The sequence below is a fragment of the Cordyceps javanica genome, chromosome 3 (genome assembly GCF_051103115.1).
Source record: "Cordyceps javanica chromosome 3, complete sequence".
NCBI classification, from domain to species: Eukaryota; Fungi; Ascomycota; class Sordariomycetes; order Hypocreales; family Cordycipitaceae; genus Cordyceps; species Cordyceps javanica.
Window position 1 is genome coordinate 595405 of NC_139297.1, and position 18161 is coordinate 613565.

Here is an 18161-nt window from a genome sequence, read left to right on the forward strand (position 1 = left end):
CTCAGCAGCGCAACGGCTCTGCGCCTCGCTCCTCCGCAGAGGTACCTGTGTCAGTCATCTTTTTTGGCTGTGGATCCCCGCAAACTACCACGAGCTTCCATGTACCTCTCTCTCTTTCGCTTTCTCAGGCCCTGCGCCTTTGCCTCCCCCCCAGGTTCTACCGCCCATCCTCGTAGCCCTTCTCCCGCTGGTGCTGCACCATCAACCCCCCAATTCCGCTTTGGGCGTCCCGACTCTTTTTTTCCTGCTTCCTTCATTTTCTCCTCTTGCCCTCTTTTCCCATCCATTCCTTTCTCTCCTCGCCTGTCTGCCGAAATAGAGGATCTTTTTCTCCCCTTTCAACTTTGCATGTCGACATTCCCTACGCCTTGCAAACATGTCGAGCGCAGAAATTAACCAAGTGCTCGCCAACTCGTTGTCGCCTGGTATGTTGTGGTTCCCCCCCTCCATTTCCAAAATGCACCCTGCCAGAATCGCCCCCATCACGCCTGGCCTGGTCTTGCTCATCATTCGACCCCGTCCTTTTCTAACTCTCATGCCCTCAAACAGATGCGGCGTTGCGAAGTGCGGCCGAGCAACAGCTCACCCAAGCTGCCGAGAGCAACTTTGTAAGTAACGGCCCTCCCAGCTACCCCTCTCAACCGCTCTCTGCGCGTCCTGCACGCCGCCCCTGCCCAGTCACATGCTCACCGCTCTCGACAGCCTCTCTACCTCGCGACCCTCGTCCAGGAACTCGCCAACGAACAGGCACAGGGCTCCATCCGAGCCGCTGCCGGTATCGCTCTCAAGAATGCCTTCACAACTAGAGATTTCGCCCGCCATCAGGAGCTTCAGGCCAAGTGGCTCCAGCAAACAGACGATGACACCAAGAACCGCGTCAAGGAGTTGACCCTCCAGACCCTCGCCTCCTCCAACGCCCAGGCTGGCAACGCCGCTGCCCAGGTCATCTCTTCCATCGCCGCCATCGAGCTGCCCCGAAACCAATGGGCCGAGCTCATGCCCGCTCTCGTCAAGAACATCAGCGAAGGTGCCGACCACCAAAAACAAGCCTCTCTCACCACCATCGGTTACATTTGCGAGAGTCAAGATCAGGACCTCCGCCTCTCTCTCGGTCAACACTCCAATGCCATCCTCACCGCCGTCGTCCAGGGCGCCCGCAAGGAGGAGACCAACCAAGAAGTCCGACTCGCTGCCATCACCGCCCTCAGCGACTCCCTAGAATTCGTCCACAACAACTTCAAGCATGAAGGCGAACGAAACTACATCATGCAGGTTGTCTGCGAGGCCACACAGGCCACCGACTCCCGCATTCAGCAGGGCGCCTTTGGCTGTCTTAATAGAATCATGGCCCTCTACTACGAAAACATGCGCTTCTACATGGAGAAGGCTCTCTTTGGTCTCACCATCCTCGGCATGAAGTCTGACGACGAAGACGTGGCCAAGCTGGCTGTCGAATTCTGGAGCACTGTTTGCGAGGAGGAGATTTCCATCGAGGACGACAACGCCCAGGCTGAGAGTTCCGACCAGGCCCGTCCCTTTTACAACTTTGCTCGCGTTGCCGCTCCCGAGGTCATTCCCGTTCTTCTCCAGCTTCTGACCAAGCAGGACGAGGACGCTACCGACGACGAATACAACCTGTCCAGAGCCGCCTACCAGTGTCTGCAACTATACTCCCAGGCTGTTGGTGCTACCATCATCGCCCCTGTCCTGCAGTTTGTCGAGGCCAACCTCCGCGCCGAGGACTGGCACAATCGTGATGCTGCCGTCTCTGCCTTTGGTGCCATTATGGAAGGTCCCGATGAGAAGGTGCTCGACCCCATTGTCAAGCAAGCCCTCCCCATTCTTATCACAATGATGGACGACCAGTCCCTCCAGGTTCGAGACTCGACCGCCTATGCTCTGGGTCGTGTTACCGAAGCCTGCTCGGAGGCTATTGACCCCCAGCAGCACCTCCCCACCCTCATCGAGTCTCTGTTCAAAGGCCTTCTCAGCAGCGCCAAGATGGCGCCCTCTTGCTGCTGGGCTCTTATGAACCTGGCCGAGCGTTTCGCCGGCGACTTCGGTGTCTCTGCCAACGCCATCACCCCCCACTTCAACAATGCTGTCAGCTCGCTCCTCGACATGACTGCTCGCACCGATGCGGACACCTCTGTTCGTACGGCCGCTTACGAAGTCCTCAACGTCTTTGTCCAAAATTCCGCCGGTGAGAGTCTGCAATCCGTTGCTTCGCTCTCCGACGTCATCATCAAGCGTCTCGAGGAAACTGTTCCCCTGCAACAGCAGGTTGTCAGTGTCGAGGATAAGATTACTCTCGAGGAGATGCAAAACAGCCTCTGCACTGTCCTGCAGGCCATCGTGGCTCGCCTCGAAAAGGAAATTGCTCCACAGGGCGACCGCATCATGCAGGCTCTCCTGCAGATCCTGAGCACCGTTGGTGGCAAGTCGAGCGTTCCCGAGGCTGTCTTCGCCGTCATCAGCGCACTCTCCACTGCCATTGAAGAGGACTTCGTAAAGTACATGGAGGCTTTTGCCCCCTTCCTCTACAATGCTCTTGGCAACCAAGAAGAGGCAAGTCTCTGCTCCATGGCTATCGGCCTGGTCAGTGACATTACTCGATCATTGGGCGAACAGAGCCAGCCATTCTGCGACAACTTCATGAACTACCTCCTCAACAACCTGAGAGTACGTATCTTCAGTTCGTTGCTAACTATTCACGCGCTAATCACACTACAGAGCCAAACCCTGGGCAATCAGTTCAAGCCCGCCATTCTCCAGTGCTTTGGCGATATTGCTGCCGCTATCACCGGCCATTTCGAGACGTATCTATCTGTGGTTGCCCAGGTCCTGGAGCAGGCAGCCACCGTTACGGCCACCCCCGACGGCCCCTATGAGATGTTTGACTACGTCATTTCTCTTCGCGAGGGTATCACTGATGCATGGGGTGGCATCATTGGCGCCATGAAGTCGAGCAACAAGAGTAAGCTGAGGAGCCGAACATTCATTTGGCAGCATGCTAACTACATTCTCCTAGCCCAAGCCCTCCAGCAATATGTGCCCGCCATTTTCCAGCTTCTTGGTGTGATTGCTAGTGACTCTACCAAGAGCGAGGGTCTGCTCCGCTCCTGCATGGGTGTTATTGGGTAAGTATTCGAAATGTTTTCGTTACGATCACGAAACTAACCTTGTACAGTGATCTTGCCGACGCATACCCCAATGGCGAACTCGTGGATGCTTTCCGCCAGGCCTGGCTTACCGCCTTAATCAAGGAGACCAAGACGAACCGCGACTTTTCTCCTCGCACGATCGAGACTGCTCGCTGGGCTCGCGAACAAGTCAAACGCCAACTTGCTGGTGGCCAGAACGTCATGAGCTCTTAGGTTGCTATCACAATCGCTTTCGGATGCCGAGAACACCACGGCCTACCCCTTCCCTTCCCCAATTCACATCACTGCATAGCCCACGATCGTCACGCCTTTCACGTGTATATAGATCCCTTAACACACCATTTCCCTTGAAGCAATACCCCTTGTCACGACGCATCACCCTATCTGATCTCACCACATATCATGTCATTAGAATTTTCATTCTTTGTTGCCCCAAAATACAGCCCAAATTTCCCCAACTTTTCTCATTTGCCAAACCACACACCCCCATTTTTATTGATTATTTATTTGTGTTTCAAGTGCAACAGTCGCGCATTTTCGATGGAATAGAAACGGTTCATGTATGTCTGCCCGCTGAATATTTTTGACCGGGTAGCCAATTTCAAAAGTCATGTAGAGAAGGATATCAAAAAAGAGCTTTTTAGGGAGTACTGGCGGCTGGACAATTTTCCGTATCTTGTTTTTCCCTTCTCTTTCTTTTCTTATCTTAATCATTGTTGTTGATTTACAGAAAGACTTGTTGCTTGTCTTTTTTTTCTCTTTTAATTGTTTTACAGATCTTCATGCAACTTCCACCCTTATTCTATTATCTATTTGATCCCGATGTTGATGATGATGGTGATGATGGTTAGTGGAAGGACAAGAGAGCACGCAATGAGCTCGAAAAAAGAAGGGATATATATACCTACACTTTGTTCGTTTCGGTCGGGCGGTGAGGCGTGCGCGGTTTCTTGTCTCTCTGCTGGACAACATTGCTTATTAGGCCAGCAACGACGAGTATTCAAGCAAAGGCAAAGTAGGAAGAAGCAAAGAAACAGCAGCAGCAGCAGAAGCAGTTTAGTAGTTTCGTCATTTTCATTACTAGACTAGAGAATTCAAGTGAATCTCATCGTCGCAGAGTCACACTTCTAAAACGCCTACAGAATCCTTAACTGCCATTTTTTTTCTTGATGCTGCGTCAACAAACCGTGAAATGCCACCAGGTTTTGTATTGCGTGTGTCGCTGTATTGGCATCCATTTTCTAACTCGCTTTCCCGCGCCATCATGTAGGGTAGCCACTACCAAGAGTAGCTACCCTACCTAATCCGTCTTACTAGAGGTACTCTAAATATAGCTACTAGGTAAATTATTTCTTATTATGACTTTAGCCTATACCTTTCTGATTAATATACTGCTCTGGCGAAGAACGAAACACAAAACAAAGTCGTTGTATAGAAGGCTTTTAGAAACACAGGCGCGATAGTTTGTGCCCGCAGAATTTGCCCGGCATTTTCAAGGCCCTGCTGGCAAAAGACTCTGCCGCGCTGTGCATTCTCACCCCGTTGGTTTTTGGATTTACTTTTGCGTGATGCGAAGGTCCTCATGTGCGTCTTTGCATTCTTGATTCCACCAAGAATAATAGGGGTCTGGCCTGGCGGCCCTTGCTTATTCTACCGCACGTTCTGGCAGATTTACTTGCTGTGGGAAGGGCAAGGTCCATGACCCTCGACCGTCCCACAGCCGTTGCCCCGATTAGCAGCCAGCATAGCGGGATGCTGGCCCATACAGTCTCCGTCTGCAGACGTGGTAGAGCTGTTGCGTCCATCTATGGTGTCATGCGCGCAGCTCATGTGAGTTTTCCCGGTTCCTGAACTCGTTAAAACCATGGCCATGTAAATAGGGCGCTGCCTGGTAGCGTGCCGTTAGATAGGGTGAACTGCTACGCTGGGTCTAGAAGAGGTCAGCAACACAAACATCTGCACTACTTCGAATAGACGGGACTTATCTGAAGATTAACCTTGCTATAATGTTGCTAGGTAGAGATCGATACAAGGCCTCAGACTTTGGTGTATATCGATATACACAGGTCTGAGCTCTGGCTAACTTGCTACATTTCATCCCATCACGTTGTACAGACTACTACCGCTTCAGTATACCAATTTTGATCGGGCTAGCCGACTCGGTCGCCGGGGAACGCCATCAACCGTCTTCCCCGTAGACCAGTTTCCACGATCGAAATGCTCGTCGCTGCCTTCCATGTATAACTGCTTCCCACTAGCGGAAGCGGAGGCTTCTGGCTTTTTCTGCCGAGAAAGGGTAATAAACTCCATGTCTTGTAGGTACTGCACACAGCGTCGCACGGCCACTTCAACTTCGGCTGATGCATGCAGCGCAGACATTGTTCTGCAATTGCCATTCTGAACCGATCTGCTAAAGGGAGTGCCGAGGCTGGATCCCACATATGGGAGGATACTCGACAGAGGATGTCCATCCATGTCTTGCTCGATTTGTTCGTGGGCCTTGTCCATCCACACGCTCTGCTCCTTTGGTTCGAGATGTTGTTGGGTTTGAGCTTGGACTGCGGACCAGAACCGTTCCACCGTCATGCCACGATCGAGATCGTCAAACAGCAGTGTACAGTGCGCCGTACGACTGTCGCCATGGTCGCTACCGTCCGAGGTAGACTCGCTGCCGTTTGGCATATAAAGTGACGAGACAGGTCCGGAGAGAGAACTCATCACTGGCAAATAGGCTCGATGGACTATGTGTCTTGCCACATGCGTGACCTCGGCAATATCCAGCCATGCATCCGGAGGGTCGGATGGGTACGAATTCATGCGAACAGCTCCGGCCACAAGCCTCCAGATAAAGTCGTCAGTGTTGGAGATGCCTGTTACCTGATCGCCAATGATGTATCCCGGCTTGACTACCGCAAATGTGCGATTCGCTTGGAGAATACTGGATGGAGAGACAGCTCCCGAAAAGGTCTCGACGGCGTTGCCGTAAAGTCGACCGGCGGCTAGAGTCAACTGCTCCGCTACGTATTTCGACTGAGTGTATCCTTCAGCATCGTTGAGCTTCCGCAGGTACTCATCGTCTGACTGGCATCGTGCTTGTTTGGTGCCACCGGATATGAAAACGAAATGCTCAATGCGTCGAGACTGAAGGACGACTTGTAGTAGTTGGAAGGTGGAGTAGACATTTGTCGCCTCCAAGACGTCATAATCGGCAGCGTAGTTGACAACAGCGCCATTGTGGATGATCATGTCAACGTGAGATATTTGCTCCCATTCTTGGTCAGCTAAATCGAATCGTGGTCTGGCCAGATCCCCCACGCAAATCGTGATGCGGTCGAATATTTCTTCCTTCCACCACCCCACCGTGACAGCGACCTCGCGGACGCGCAGTTTTGCCGCCGCAACATCTGCCGCCCGTACCAGGAGAAATACCTTGCCGGATGGGCAACTGCTAAGAAGCTCCTTCAAGATGTACGTCCCCAAATACCCAGTGGATCCGGTTAACAACACAGAGGCGGCGCCTTGCTTCTCCGGTGCTTTGGGGATGCGGTGAGTTATGGACGAGGCACTCAACTTGTCCACCCACCCTTTCAGGATGGCTGAAACGTCCGCCCGTCGATTTTCGTTTCTGTCATCCTTTTCAGGTTGCCGTAGCAACCCTGATAGGTAGTGAATCGTCATTGTTCGCCGTAAAAGGTGCGGTACAGTGACTGGCAAGCCAAAGTCCTTCAACAAAGCCTTGGATAGACGCATGGCTAGGAGAGAATCGCCACCACACTCGAGAAAACTGGTAGTGACAGCAATGCGGCTTGCCTCAATGCCAAGAATACCTCCCCAAAGGCGCCGGAGCGCGAATTCTAGTTCGTTCTGCGGCTCGAGGACACTATCAGGCAAAGATGCTCGACAAAGCGATAAATCATCGCGGGTTATCTGTGAAGACAGAGTACGCAGGAGCTTCCGATCAATCTTTCCGGTTGCAGTGAGGGGCATGCTGGGCAGCTGGAAATAGAGTGTCGGTACCATGTGATTGGAGAGTTTTTCTCGTAAAGCCGCGTCTATCCCTGACCGTATATGCTGCAGTGCGGAATCTGGAGTATAAATTTCAGTCATATGGTCGATCGACTTGACCAATAGCTTTTGCGATGAGGTGATTTCCTTTTTTGAACCAGACTCATCTCTGACTGACGCAAAACATGCCACGCTCAAATTATCGGTGATGTTGACCGCCTCAACGACTAGCTCCAACTTTTCACTTCTCTGCTTCAGGTGTGCGGACCGCAGATGCTCCCAGATGCAAAGTTCTGTCATGTTCAGATCGACACGTTTCCCATATATCTTGACCATGCTGTCTCTGCGCCCTACAAAGTCGAGTGTACCATCGCGGTTGATTCGAACAAGATCCCCAGTCCTGTAGAGCTTGCCCGAACGACCGGAAATCCGACCGCTGCCTCGAGAAAGCCACTCTGGATTCAAGCAAAAGGCGGCTTCCGTCTGTTGTACTGAGTTCAAGTATCCCGACATGAGCATGGGGCTCTCCACCAATAATTCGCCCACCTCGCCGTACACACAGAGAAGATTGCAATCTTCAGCACTGACAACCCAACAGTTGCCGGGGTGGCGGTAGTCTATCTGAGACGGCAACCAAGTTTCTTTGCGTAGCGGCGCAAGTGTGGCCATGGGACATTCGGAGGCGCCATACCAGCAGTACAGGCAGACATTGGCATCAAACAGTGGCGTGATTTTCGATGTAAGCGCCTCACCTGTGAGGACGACTGTCGTGATTGGCGTCGAAGAAAGAGTAGCTGAAAAGATGGACATCATGATGGATGGTGTTGTGCAGATGAAATTTGCCTGCATTGTGTTGATTGCTGCGACCGGATCGTTGAGTCTTTCCGCTTCCGAGGGAATGCATAGACAGCCACCCGCCGCCAGAGTCATGAATATCTCATGCAGACTAATGTCAAAAGAAAAGGAAGAAAACTGGAGCACCCGAGAATCTTTGCCCAGCTGCAGGATCTGCGAGCCACAGGCGGCGGATGTTGCGACACATTTCGAGTCAAGCATCACGGCTTTCGGGGCCCCGGTGCTACCAGAGGTAAAAACAACAGCCGCAAGGTCTATGCTTGGGACCTTTTCCACGCGCTTGGTGATGGATGGATGCTGCTTCCTGAGTCCCAGTCGATCGACTCCAAGCCTTGGTATGGCCACACTAGTTGAGATCTCGACCTCGGATGCTGTGAGGATGCATGGCGGATCAAGCTGTTCCAGTATTTGGGCAACTTTGGTATCTGAAAGATTGATGTCTAGCGGAGCTATCCCCCATCCACCCATTAACGCACCAAGCATGGCTACCGGCATCCAACTTGATTTACACATCAATATAGGCAGCACTTGTCCCTGCTTTCGCTGGACATTTCGATCCAAGTAGTCTGCTAGATTCGAAGCCATTTGCATTAGCTGCTTGTAGCTATACGTCCCGTCCCACGAGACCACACAGGGACTATCCCCCTGTGTGCTGGCGCGCTGGGCAATCAGCTTATGCACACTGACTGGGACCGTCTCAGGGATTCGGGCGTTCAGTGACCAAAGCTGGTCCAGGTCAGCTTCCGTGAGAGCGGGCATTTTGCAGCTCAGAGCAGAGTAGTGTTTTACTAGCAAAGTATTGAAATTCCAAGGGTCGAGAAGTCGTGCTTATAAGCATCGAAGTGCCTGTGATGAGTGTACAACGGATCAGGAAAGTCCATCGGTGGCGGCAGAAACAGATGCCGTGTTGCTAGCAGGGCTTTGCAGTGTCTTGTAGAAACTCGATCTGGCTGGCAGGTTTTCAATAGCGTCTTAGTACGAGCTAGAACTCTGTGCGCATGAGATTGTCTGCTGATGCATTAGAGCCCTGGCGCGAATCATGCGAGGGTCGAACCCGCGCGGGTACGACCCTCGCAAATAAACCCACACGAGAAGATACATGGGGACGGGTTCGACGGAGTTTGAACCTTTATTAAGTGGAACTTACTGGGAAATGGGCTGAAGGCCGACCCAAAGACTAAGTGAAGTTCGCCGAGCTTTCTCTCTTACTACATTAAGTCTCTTTGGCTACATCGCTTTTTTGTCCATCACAGGCTTGAACATACTGGAACTTCCTTGACAACAACTCTTGCTTGCAAAGCTTGATTCGTCTCAGGCAATATGAGCAGCACAAGCACGGCAGGGTCTCTGCATCAGGGACTCACAACTCCCAACGGTCATTCTTATCAGCAGCCTTTAGGTCTGTTTATAGACAACGAATTCGTATCAGCTTCCGCATCAGCTCCAATCACGGCAGTAGATCCAGCGTATTTGATTCCTATACCCGCGGACAGCGCTCAAGCTTACCTGCTGATCTAGCACTGAGAAGGTGATTGCGAGCGTCGAAGCGGCAACCGCGGAGGACGTACACCGAGCGGTGACGAGCGCGAAGAGAGCCTTGAAGAGCGAGGCTTGGAAACTACTCTCTGGAGCCGTGCGAGGTAAGCTGCTTTTGAGGCTCGCCGATCTGATGGAGGAACAAAAGCATCTTTTAGCGTCTGTCGTGTCATGGGAGAATGGTGAGTGTTGCAGCAAGGCCATTAAGATCGCTGGCCATCGCCGTACTAATGCCTCAGGTCTTCCTTACACCTCTGCCTTGGGGGAAGATGTTACGGGAGCCATCGATGCGATTCGATATTTCGGCGGTTGGGCCGATAAAATAGGGGGGCAAACCATCAGCCCGACGCCGCAGAAGCTCGCGTACACTCTTCGACAACCCGTTGGAGTTGTTGGGCAAATCATTCCCTGGAACAGTCCGCTGATGATGGCCGGCTGGAAGCTCGGCCCTGCTCTTGCGTGCGGGAACACGGTAGTCCTGAAGGGAGCAGAGCAAACACCCTTGTGCATTCTTCTGCTCGCGCAGCTGATCCAGAAAGCAGGCTTTCCACCTGGGGTAGTGAACTTGCTAAACGGACGCGGCAGTGAAGCTGGAGCTGCGCTTGTGCAGCATCCAATGGTGGACAAGATTGCCTTTACAGGGTCGACTCTGACTGCTCGCACCGTCATGTCACTGGCATCCAAAACACTAAAGGACATCACCCTTGAGACAGGCGGCAAGTCGCCGTTTCTCATCTTCCGCGACGCGGACCTGAGCCAAGCCGCGAAGTGGGCTCAAATTGGAATCATGGCATATTCTGGCCAAATCTGCACCTCGACAAGCCGAATTCTCGTCGAAAAAGACATCTATCCCTCGTTTCTGACCCTCTTCGAGAAAGTCATTAATGAATTTTCCATCGTTGGGGATCAATGGAACGAGAGCTCTTTTCAAGGTCCACAGGTATCCAAGGCTCAGTTTGATCGCGTCATGTCTTACATCCAGCAAGGCAAGGCCGAGGGCGCTCACCTGCTCATGGGAGGCTCAGCATGTCCTATCAATGGCAAAGGATATTTTGTTCAACCTACCGTATTCACCAATGTCAAGCCATCCATGACTATTTATCGAGAAGAGATTTTTGGTCCGGTTGCTATCGTCTGCCCTTTCGACAACGAGGAGGATGCCATCACCCAGGCCAACGACACAAGCTATGGACTTGGTGCCTCTGTGTTCACAGCAAATCTGGAGCGAGCCCACCGCGTGTCGGCAGAGATTGAGGCAGGTATGGTTTGGATCAACAGCAGCCAAGACTGTGATGCTCGCATCCCCTTTGGAGGCGTAAAGCAGAGTGGCATTGGCCGTGAACTTGGCGAGATAGGCTTGGAAGCGTACACGCATGTTAAGGCTATTCACATCAATCTGGGTACAATCTTGTAGACAAGATCGTTCAGACTTTTTCCATCAATATTTGTTGTTTTGATAAAAGTGCGTGGTACGTGCGTATGGTGTCGCAAGTCAGAACCAGGTTATCTCCAAAGCAACCTGTTTCGCAGACTGTGTCAAGAAGACTTTAGCATGCTGCGGCAAAAGAAAAATCTAAAAATTAAAAGAATGCCTCTTCCATTGGGACTAGACTGTATTAAGCAATATCGAGAGGTTGGAATAGTTTCTATTTGAAGTGTAAGCGTAAAAAGCTGGCACGCGAAGCTACGGTAGCGGAGTGGCTAGGCTAGACCCTATACGATCAAGATTTTGTAGAATGAGCGGAGTCTGATTATATAGACGTTTGAAGGTCCTGAAGATAAGAAATACAACGACTGCGCCCTGTCCAATCCTTCCTTCAGGAATGCTCATTGATGATCTTGGTAGCCCCATTCTTGGTAGAGGTAATCTGCTCTAATTCTTCACATAGTTCCTGTACTTCGCTCACCATATTGTAATGCACAAAACTAACCCGAATGATGCCGTCACTTTGTGGTCGGAGAATGTAATTTGTCGGCCGGGGGGCCCAGCAGTCTCCCCAAGTAATCCGGAAGCGATCGCGGGCATGAACTTGCATCACAATATCGCTGGATTTACGACCAAGGACTTCAAATATCACAATAGAAACGCGTTGGAGGAGATCCGACGTGCGCTTACCAAAAACCCGATAGACTGATGGACGACTCAGCAGATAATCCAGGAAAACCTTGGTCAGGACCGTTTCTTGCTCGATGATGGCATCCCAGCCAAGGCCTCCTAGATACCGGGCAATGGGGGCACACATCACTTCCAGCTCGTAACACGCAGCTCCCAGGTGCATTTTGGCGTCGAGGCTGGATTGCTCAAACCAGAAGTGGTTAATGCTACTCATGCACTGCTCCTGCGCGCGGCGGTGCGCATACAGCTGGGCAAGGTGAGGGCCGAATACCTTGTACCAGCTGAAGCAGTAAAAGTCCACATCCAGCGACTTGACGTTGACCGGCCTGTGCGGGGTCCAGGCAACCCCATCCACAACGATCAGACAGCCAGGGATGGTGTGGACGAGATCAGCCAGCTCCCGGATCGGGTGTATCGTCCCAACCACGTTCGACACATGGTTGCAAGTCACCAGCCGCGTCTTGGAGGTCAGCAGAGGCTTGAGGGATGCCGGAGTCAGGCAGGGACTGTCCTCCTCCTCCTCCTCGTCTCGCGACGGCGTCCACCATTTGATTGTGATGCCCAGGCTCCGAGCGAGGTGCATCCACGCGCTGGCAGAGGCTTCATGGCATAGCGTGGAGCAGACCATTTCTGAATCAGGCTGGAGGTACGGCCGTAGAGACTGGCCGAGCAGCCTGAGCAAAGCAGTTGTCGATTGCCCGAAAACTTTGCAGAGAAAGAGTGTGAGTCGGGAGAAAAAAATGACAGCGGAGACGCGGCGCCTGATGGACGTACCAATCTCGGACGGCGCAGCGTTGACAAAGTCCGCACACTGCTTCACAATGCTTGCATACTCTGCTTGCGTGGCGTTACTTCGAGGATCTCCGTCGCCATGGTCGATTGGCATTGCATGCATGAGATTGCTCGCTCTGTATAGTACTTTGTCTGAGTATCCCAGTATAAGAGAGGGGGTTTCCAAAACCTTACGCGTCAACAGCTTCTTTCAGCACCACAGTTCCTGCCGCGTTGTTGAATGGCACCGTCGTTCCGCTGAGAATAGGAAAATGGGATCGAACTTCTCCCATGTCGATTGCATCGCGAGGTGCATCGTCTGAGCAAGGTACCCATTGCGTGCCATCGTCTTCAGCCCGGCCATCTGCGTTTCGGCCTCGGTCATTCGCTGCATCGCTAGTCGCACCCATCTTGATAGTTGGGGGAGAGGTAAAAGGCCGTTGAGGTAAGTTATGATCTGAGATTTTGGTTGCCTATAAACTGAAAAGGCAATGAATTTGATGGGATATAGAAAGCTGCGATCAGGTATGTTACAGCGTGGTCCGAATGCCCCAAGTCGAGGTAGTAGATGAGGGCCTTATAATACTCGACTGGGGCCAATGGATTAGCTTTGGGGCCTTTCAATCAACTTTGACAGAACGGGATCGAAGTCGGAGAAACGAAACCCTACTACTCAGTACGTGGAGGACCCCGCGCGGGTTAGGTGGCCTCGTAGCTACGGAGCCGGTGTGGCATTTGCAGATGCCACGCAGTGGTACACTTTGGTGCCGCTCAAAGTTTGAGAATAAGCAGAAACGATTTACGGCTTACTTTGCTCCTGTTTTACAAACCTATACAAATACTGATGATTAGCAGGCGCCAGCAGCGCACAGATTGGCCACTTTCTCTCTAAACGCTCGCCAAAATGGAAGTGAAGGCTTTACCAGTGTCAGCGACAGGGTTTGCACCTGTCGTCCAAAATCTACTACTAAAGATTGAAAGCGATCCCGAGTTGATTTTTTTGTTTGAGAAGGCGTTTCGGGAAATCCCTGCCGAATTTCAGGATGCGCCAGACGGCTTCGGATTCAAGCGAGTTCGAGACCATGTCGAGCTGGTCCATGCCATCGACCGCGGTCTCAAAACCGTGCCATCCTGGCTGTCTATTGCGCATTCGGACTGCGTGATTGGCTGTCCAATCAATGAGGCCTTGGTCAGTTTATATTTGGGGGAAAAATAAAGCATCAAGGAGATTTAAAAAAACGCTGACCGTGGATCCAGATTTGGCTCATGAACACTCGAACAGGATCTCAAATTCTAAGCCGTAGCGACATGAATTCTATGCTCGGAGACATATTGAAAGAATGGGGTACACTGCTGTCTAGTGGACAATCGACGCATGTTCTTCGCAACGAAGATGGTGGCTGGCTATCGCGAGTGGCGAGGGAAGAACTCCTCCGTGCGGTCAATACTGCACATAATGCGCCTTTCCAGGTATCTTCATTCGAGGAAGCTTTTGTCTGCGACCCGTCCCGCCCGGCATACGGATTCAAATCATGGGACGACTTCTTCACCCGTGTTTTCCGCCCCGGGCTGCGGCCGGTAGCGCTCCCAGAGGACGACTCGGTCATTGTGAATCCTTGCGAGTCGCTACCGTTTGCTCTCGCAACAGGTGTACGCACGCGGCAGCAGTTTCGGCTCAAAGGCACCACGTATTCGTTCGAGGCCATGCTGAACGACGACACAATGGCGACGAGATTCGCGGGGGGCACAGTCCTCCAGGGATGGCTCTCGCTGCTCAACTATCACCGATGGCACGCACCTGTGGCGGGCACCGTCGTCAAGTCTATTCACGTCGACGGGACCTACTTTGCGGCCGATCCCGCTTACGGGTTCGAGCTGATGGACGCAGACGGACAGCCGACACCAGACCGGCAGGCACCAGACGCGTCGCAGAAACTGATCAGCTCCATCGCCACGCGCGAGGTGATCATCATCGAGGCTGATGACGGCCGCATCGGCCACGTCGGATTTGTCGCTATCGGGATGGCGGACGTGTCGGGCTGCGTCGCGACGGTATGCGAAGGAGAGCATGTCTCAAAGGGACAGGAAATTGGCAGTTTTCACTATGGTGGCAGTTCCTACTGTTTATTGTTTCAAAAAGACGTCTCGCTCCGCTTCTCACCGTTGGTCGAGGCAGCTCTGCAAGGCCAGGCTGAGATTATGGAGAAATGTATCGCATTGAACAGCGAGATAGCGAGGGTTATATAAGAACTTGTTGGATTATTTCTGAAAACTTCTGGGAACACATCTTTGTATCGCGAAGCTAAGCACGTAGGCTGTAACTGTCAGAGAGTTTTGACAAAGTCGAGGTGCTTTTCCCTAGTCTTATAAAGTTCTAGTTGTCATGACCCGCCGAATGATTCAAACAACAGTTCTATATATTATTTTTTTCTCTTTTTTAAATAATTGCGTAATTGAAAACAAAACAAGTATAGCTCTCATGGCATTTATATGCTTGGCGCTCCAAGGTCTCATCCATAGTGTTGGAAGCGCAATGTTTCTCTTCAGGTGCTTATCATCACGAGGTGTGCGCTACTTTAACTGAATGATTGATGCTTCTTGACTTGATCTACCTACGGATAAACGTACGCTGAATTGGTGTTTGAGGTCTCCTCACGTAAGGTTTGTTTCAGCCAGTGTTTTAAGGCTATCGCTGCCTTCGTCACAGGCTTCCACCACCCGAGACAATGGTGGAAGCAACAGGTTAACCGCTTCAATTTCCCGCCTCCAAGTCGCAGACCGCGGGCTGCTCGTCGACGCCACTCCATATTCTATGAACGCCGTCAAAGCTCGGTCTTCGTGTCTCTGCTATTTTGTGACCTCTCTCGATTTTTCTTCTCTTCTTCATGAAGAATCATCATCGAGATGGCTTCGTATGCGAGGTTTGCCGCTGCAAATGCTGTATCGCCGCCAGCACTGTCATAGGCCGGCGTAACTTCGACAATGTCCACACCAACGACGTCGAGCTCCGACAAGACACTCATTATTCTGATGAGCTCGCGAGATGTCCAGCCACCCGTTTCGGGAGCTCCAGTCCCCGGCGCAAAGGCCGGGTCAAGAACATCAATGTCGATGCTAACATACACCGGCACATCGGGCCCAATCGTATCGTAGATCTTGTGGATGATACTATCGTGGCCTTCCTCATCCATATCTTGGACGCTAACACGTACAAAGCCTAGTGAGTCGTCGCTGTGGAAATCTTGCATGCTCGAAATCCGACCATGGACACCGGCGTGGACAAGATGGCCCGGGAGAAGAAGGCCCTCTTGAGCAGCGTGCCAGAAAACCGTTCCATGATTAATCTCAGACGCCTTGGATTTCCATGATCTTCGAGGATAGGAGTCAGGAGCCATTGTATCGATATGCGCATCGAAATGGAGAAGCGCCACGGGCTCTCCTCGCACAATGTTGAGCGCTCGAAGCATGGGCAGCACAATTGAATGGTCACCACCGAGGAGAACAAGTCGGGGGTGGTCCCATCTATCTGTTGCGGACGTTGGGTGCGAGAGTAAACTAGTAAGCCCGTCCTCCATCTGCTCCATTGCCAAAACGGCATCGTTGGGCATTACTGGAATGTCGCCGCAGTCAATGACAGATGCCCAGGACTCGTACGGGTTGAATCCGAGACTGGGATTGAAGCTGCGGCCAGATAGATGCCGTCCAGAAGCCCAACGAATGGCCTTGGGGCCTTCTCGCGCACCTGAAATCGTAAGCGATGGACTTGCAACAAATATGAGGCTGCTCTACCTGATCGATATGTCGTCAGGGAGTCGAACGGAACCCCAACTATGCCAATGTCGAATGCTTGCGAGCGGTTGACTAGACATCTTGAATGCGGCAGATGATTGAAGGTCGATATTCCTGAGAAAGCCCACTGCGTTAAACTGGTTAGCCTGGACAGCAGTTATCCATTGAATGGTTCCCTACATCAGAACCCCATCTCTCCTGGAGATCATCAGCTGCATCATGTCTCGCCGCTGAAAAATGGCTGAATAGAGCAAGAATCAGCACAATAGATATCGAGATGCAGTTTGAAATCGGCCAAGGCGCCATGTTATCAGACTCATACAGGAAATGCTCAGAGATTTGATGATGTATACTGTATAGACTGACTCATCAGTGCAGCAGCATCTATCCAGCTCTTATGTGAATTGTGCGAACCCACGCAAGGTGAATTCGCAGGCCGAAATAGGAAGGGGGCGTAGTACCGAAGTATCCCGCGCGTCTTTGCGTGGGCAACCAAATCACCCGTCTCTGTCTATAATATTAAGTTTCCATTACTACCAAACCATGTGTGCTGGTAGCAAGGTGGAAAAGACGGCCGCTCTTTTTAGCTGCTGCCCACTAAATAGGCTTTGTTACTGTCGCGTTACCGGTCCGCTGGCAAAAGGTGGGTACCACACCAGTTGGTGAAGTATTTTGGTATACTGGGTATAGCAGTTCTACAATTACTGGGTGCGAGACGAACGTATATATTACACCCTGTCACCTATCACCTGTCACGAGTACTGATACTAGTACTCCGTACAAATCGCCTCGTTGCATCATAAATACACCACTTTCCCATTGAATGGTCGTGTCCACTTAGCCATGAATTTCAGGGAATTTCAGATGGGAGTGGAACACTTTACGCACTGGTTGGGCGGATCTCGCTGACAGATGAAGTCGTCTGGTACAGTACTGAGTAACCTACTGAATACCAAGTTTTGATTTTGTAGCAACCAAACCTGGTACCAGTACGGACCAAGGAACAGAAAATGGTGTCTTTGCAGGGGTAAAACCCCTGCAATATTGAACAGGGGGCTATCCCTACCAAATTTGTACTGAGTATAGGAAGAACCCGTTCTGAAATTCTGACCTCGTAAAGCCCTCCTGCTTCCACCACCACCGCCAAAATGCCACCACAGACGGATGTAGCTACGAGGGCTCTTATTGTACCAGTAACTCTTAAGACACCTTATTATAGTAGATTAGTATTAGAAGTAGCGTATTTAACTAGTATTTTAACTTATATAATAAATCATACTTATACTAAGGCTATTAAACATAGTTTTAACTTGCTTTGATATTAAGTAGAATTAAAAATAAATATTTTATTAGTATTTCTTAAATTAGCTAGTTCTTAAAGTATATATTAAGATATAAAAACTTAATTAAATAATCCCTTTGTTATTCTCTTCTATTAAAAAAAAGACATTTGATTTAAGAATAACTTTAAAAAATATATAATAATAGTAGAGCTAACGTAGAAGCTAATAACGTGTGTAATTATAAAAAATATTCTCGATATTTCATAATTAATTCTAAGTAATATATAAAAATTTAGCCTTTTAATATAAAATTAAAAATAAATAATTCTAAATTTTGAGGGTTTTTATATACTTTTCTTTATAATAAGTAAATTTATATTTTATATATTTAAAAACTAAATATAATTGTATTTTCTATGTATTGTATGTAGAGCGCACTATCTGGCCTCTACCCCTGTAGCACCTATCTGGCGAGTAGCGGGTGCGTGAGTAGATGGCTCGTCTACGACTAACCCGCCAAAGGGTTATACCCAGTACTGTACTCCGTACTGATACTTGTAAGAGCAATAGTTAAAAGTGCAAGCCTAGTTGTTGTAACAAGGCAATTCATTGGCGGCGTTGTTCCCACCGGATCCTTTAAAT

The 18161-nt window shown here is 50.7% G+C and overlaps 6 protein-coding genes across 6 annotated transcripts; 3 read left to right on the forward strand and 3 right to left on the reverse strand.

Annotated features, from left to right (window-relative positions):
* Nucleotides 1–376: 376 nt before the first annotated feature.
* V2A60_004405 (karyopherin beta) lies at nucleotides 377–3377 on the forward strand (the record flags this gene model as incomplete). Its single annotated transcript, XM_083255725.1, has 6 exons — nucleotides 377–425; nucleotides 550–608; nucleotides 703–2682; nucleotides 2734–2977; nucleotides 3032–3140; nucleotides 3191–3377. 6 exons carry the CDS (start codon nucleotides 377–379, stop codon nucleotides 3375–3377), a joined length of 2628 nt encoding a protein of 875 aa, XP_083111851.1.
* A 1914-nt stretch (nucleotides 3378–5291) lies between these two features.
* Nucleotides 5292–8783, reverse strand: V2A60_004406 (uncharacterized protein; the record flags this gene model as incomplete). The annotated part of the gene is made up of 1 exon (XM_083255726.1): nucleotides 5292–8783. One exon carries the CDS (start codon nucleotides 8781–8783, stop codon nucleotides 5292–5294), a length of 3492 nt encoding a protein of 1163 aa, XP_083111852.1.
* A 561-nt stretch (nucleotides 8784–9344) lies between these two features.
* V2A60_004407 (uncharacterized protein) lies at nucleotides 9345–10974 on the forward strand (the record flags this gene model as incomplete). The annotated part of the gene is made up of 3 exons (XM_083255727.1): nucleotides 9345–9490; nucleotides 9543–9742; nucleotides 9800–10974. The coding sequence occupies 3 exons, from the start codon at nucleotides 9345–9347 to the stop codon at nucleotides 10972–10974; spliced, it is 1521 nt and encodes a 506-aa protein (XP_083111853.1).
* A 403-nt stretch (nucleotides 10975–11377) lies between these two features.
* Nucleotides 11378–12857, reverse strand: V2A60_004408 (uncharacterized protein; the record flags this gene model as incomplete). Its single annotated transcript, XM_083255728.1, has 3 exons — nucleotides 11378–12381; nucleotides 12451–12584; nucleotides 12643–12857. 3 exons carry the CDS (start codon nucleotides 12855–12857, stop codon nucleotides 11378–11380), a joined length of 1353 nt encoding a protein of 450 aa, XP_083111854.1.
* A 494-nt stretch (nucleotides 12858–13351) lies between these two features.
* On the forward strand, nucleotides 13352–14694 carry V2A60_004409 (uncharacterized protein; the record flags this gene model as incomplete). Its single annotated transcript, XM_083255729.1, has 2 exons — nucleotides 13352–13636; nucleotides 13705–14694. The coding sequence occupies 2 exons, from the start codon at nucleotides 13352–13354 to the stop codon at nucleotides 14692–14694; spliced, it is 1275 nt and encodes a 424-aa protein (XP_083111855.1).
* A 575-nt stretch (nucleotides 14695–15269) lies between these two features.
* On the reverse strand, nucleotides 15270–16542 carry V2A60_004410 (agmatinase; the record flags this gene model as incomplete). Its single annotated transcript, XM_083255730.1, has 3 exons — nucleotides 15270–16189; nucleotides 16237–16363; nucleotides 16417–16542. The coding sequence occupies 3 exons, from the start codon at nucleotides 16540–16542 to the stop codon at nucleotides 15270–15272; spliced, it is 1173 nt and encodes a 390-aa protein (XP_083111856.1).
* Between the last annotated feature and the right edge of the window lie 1619 nt (nucleotides 16543–18161).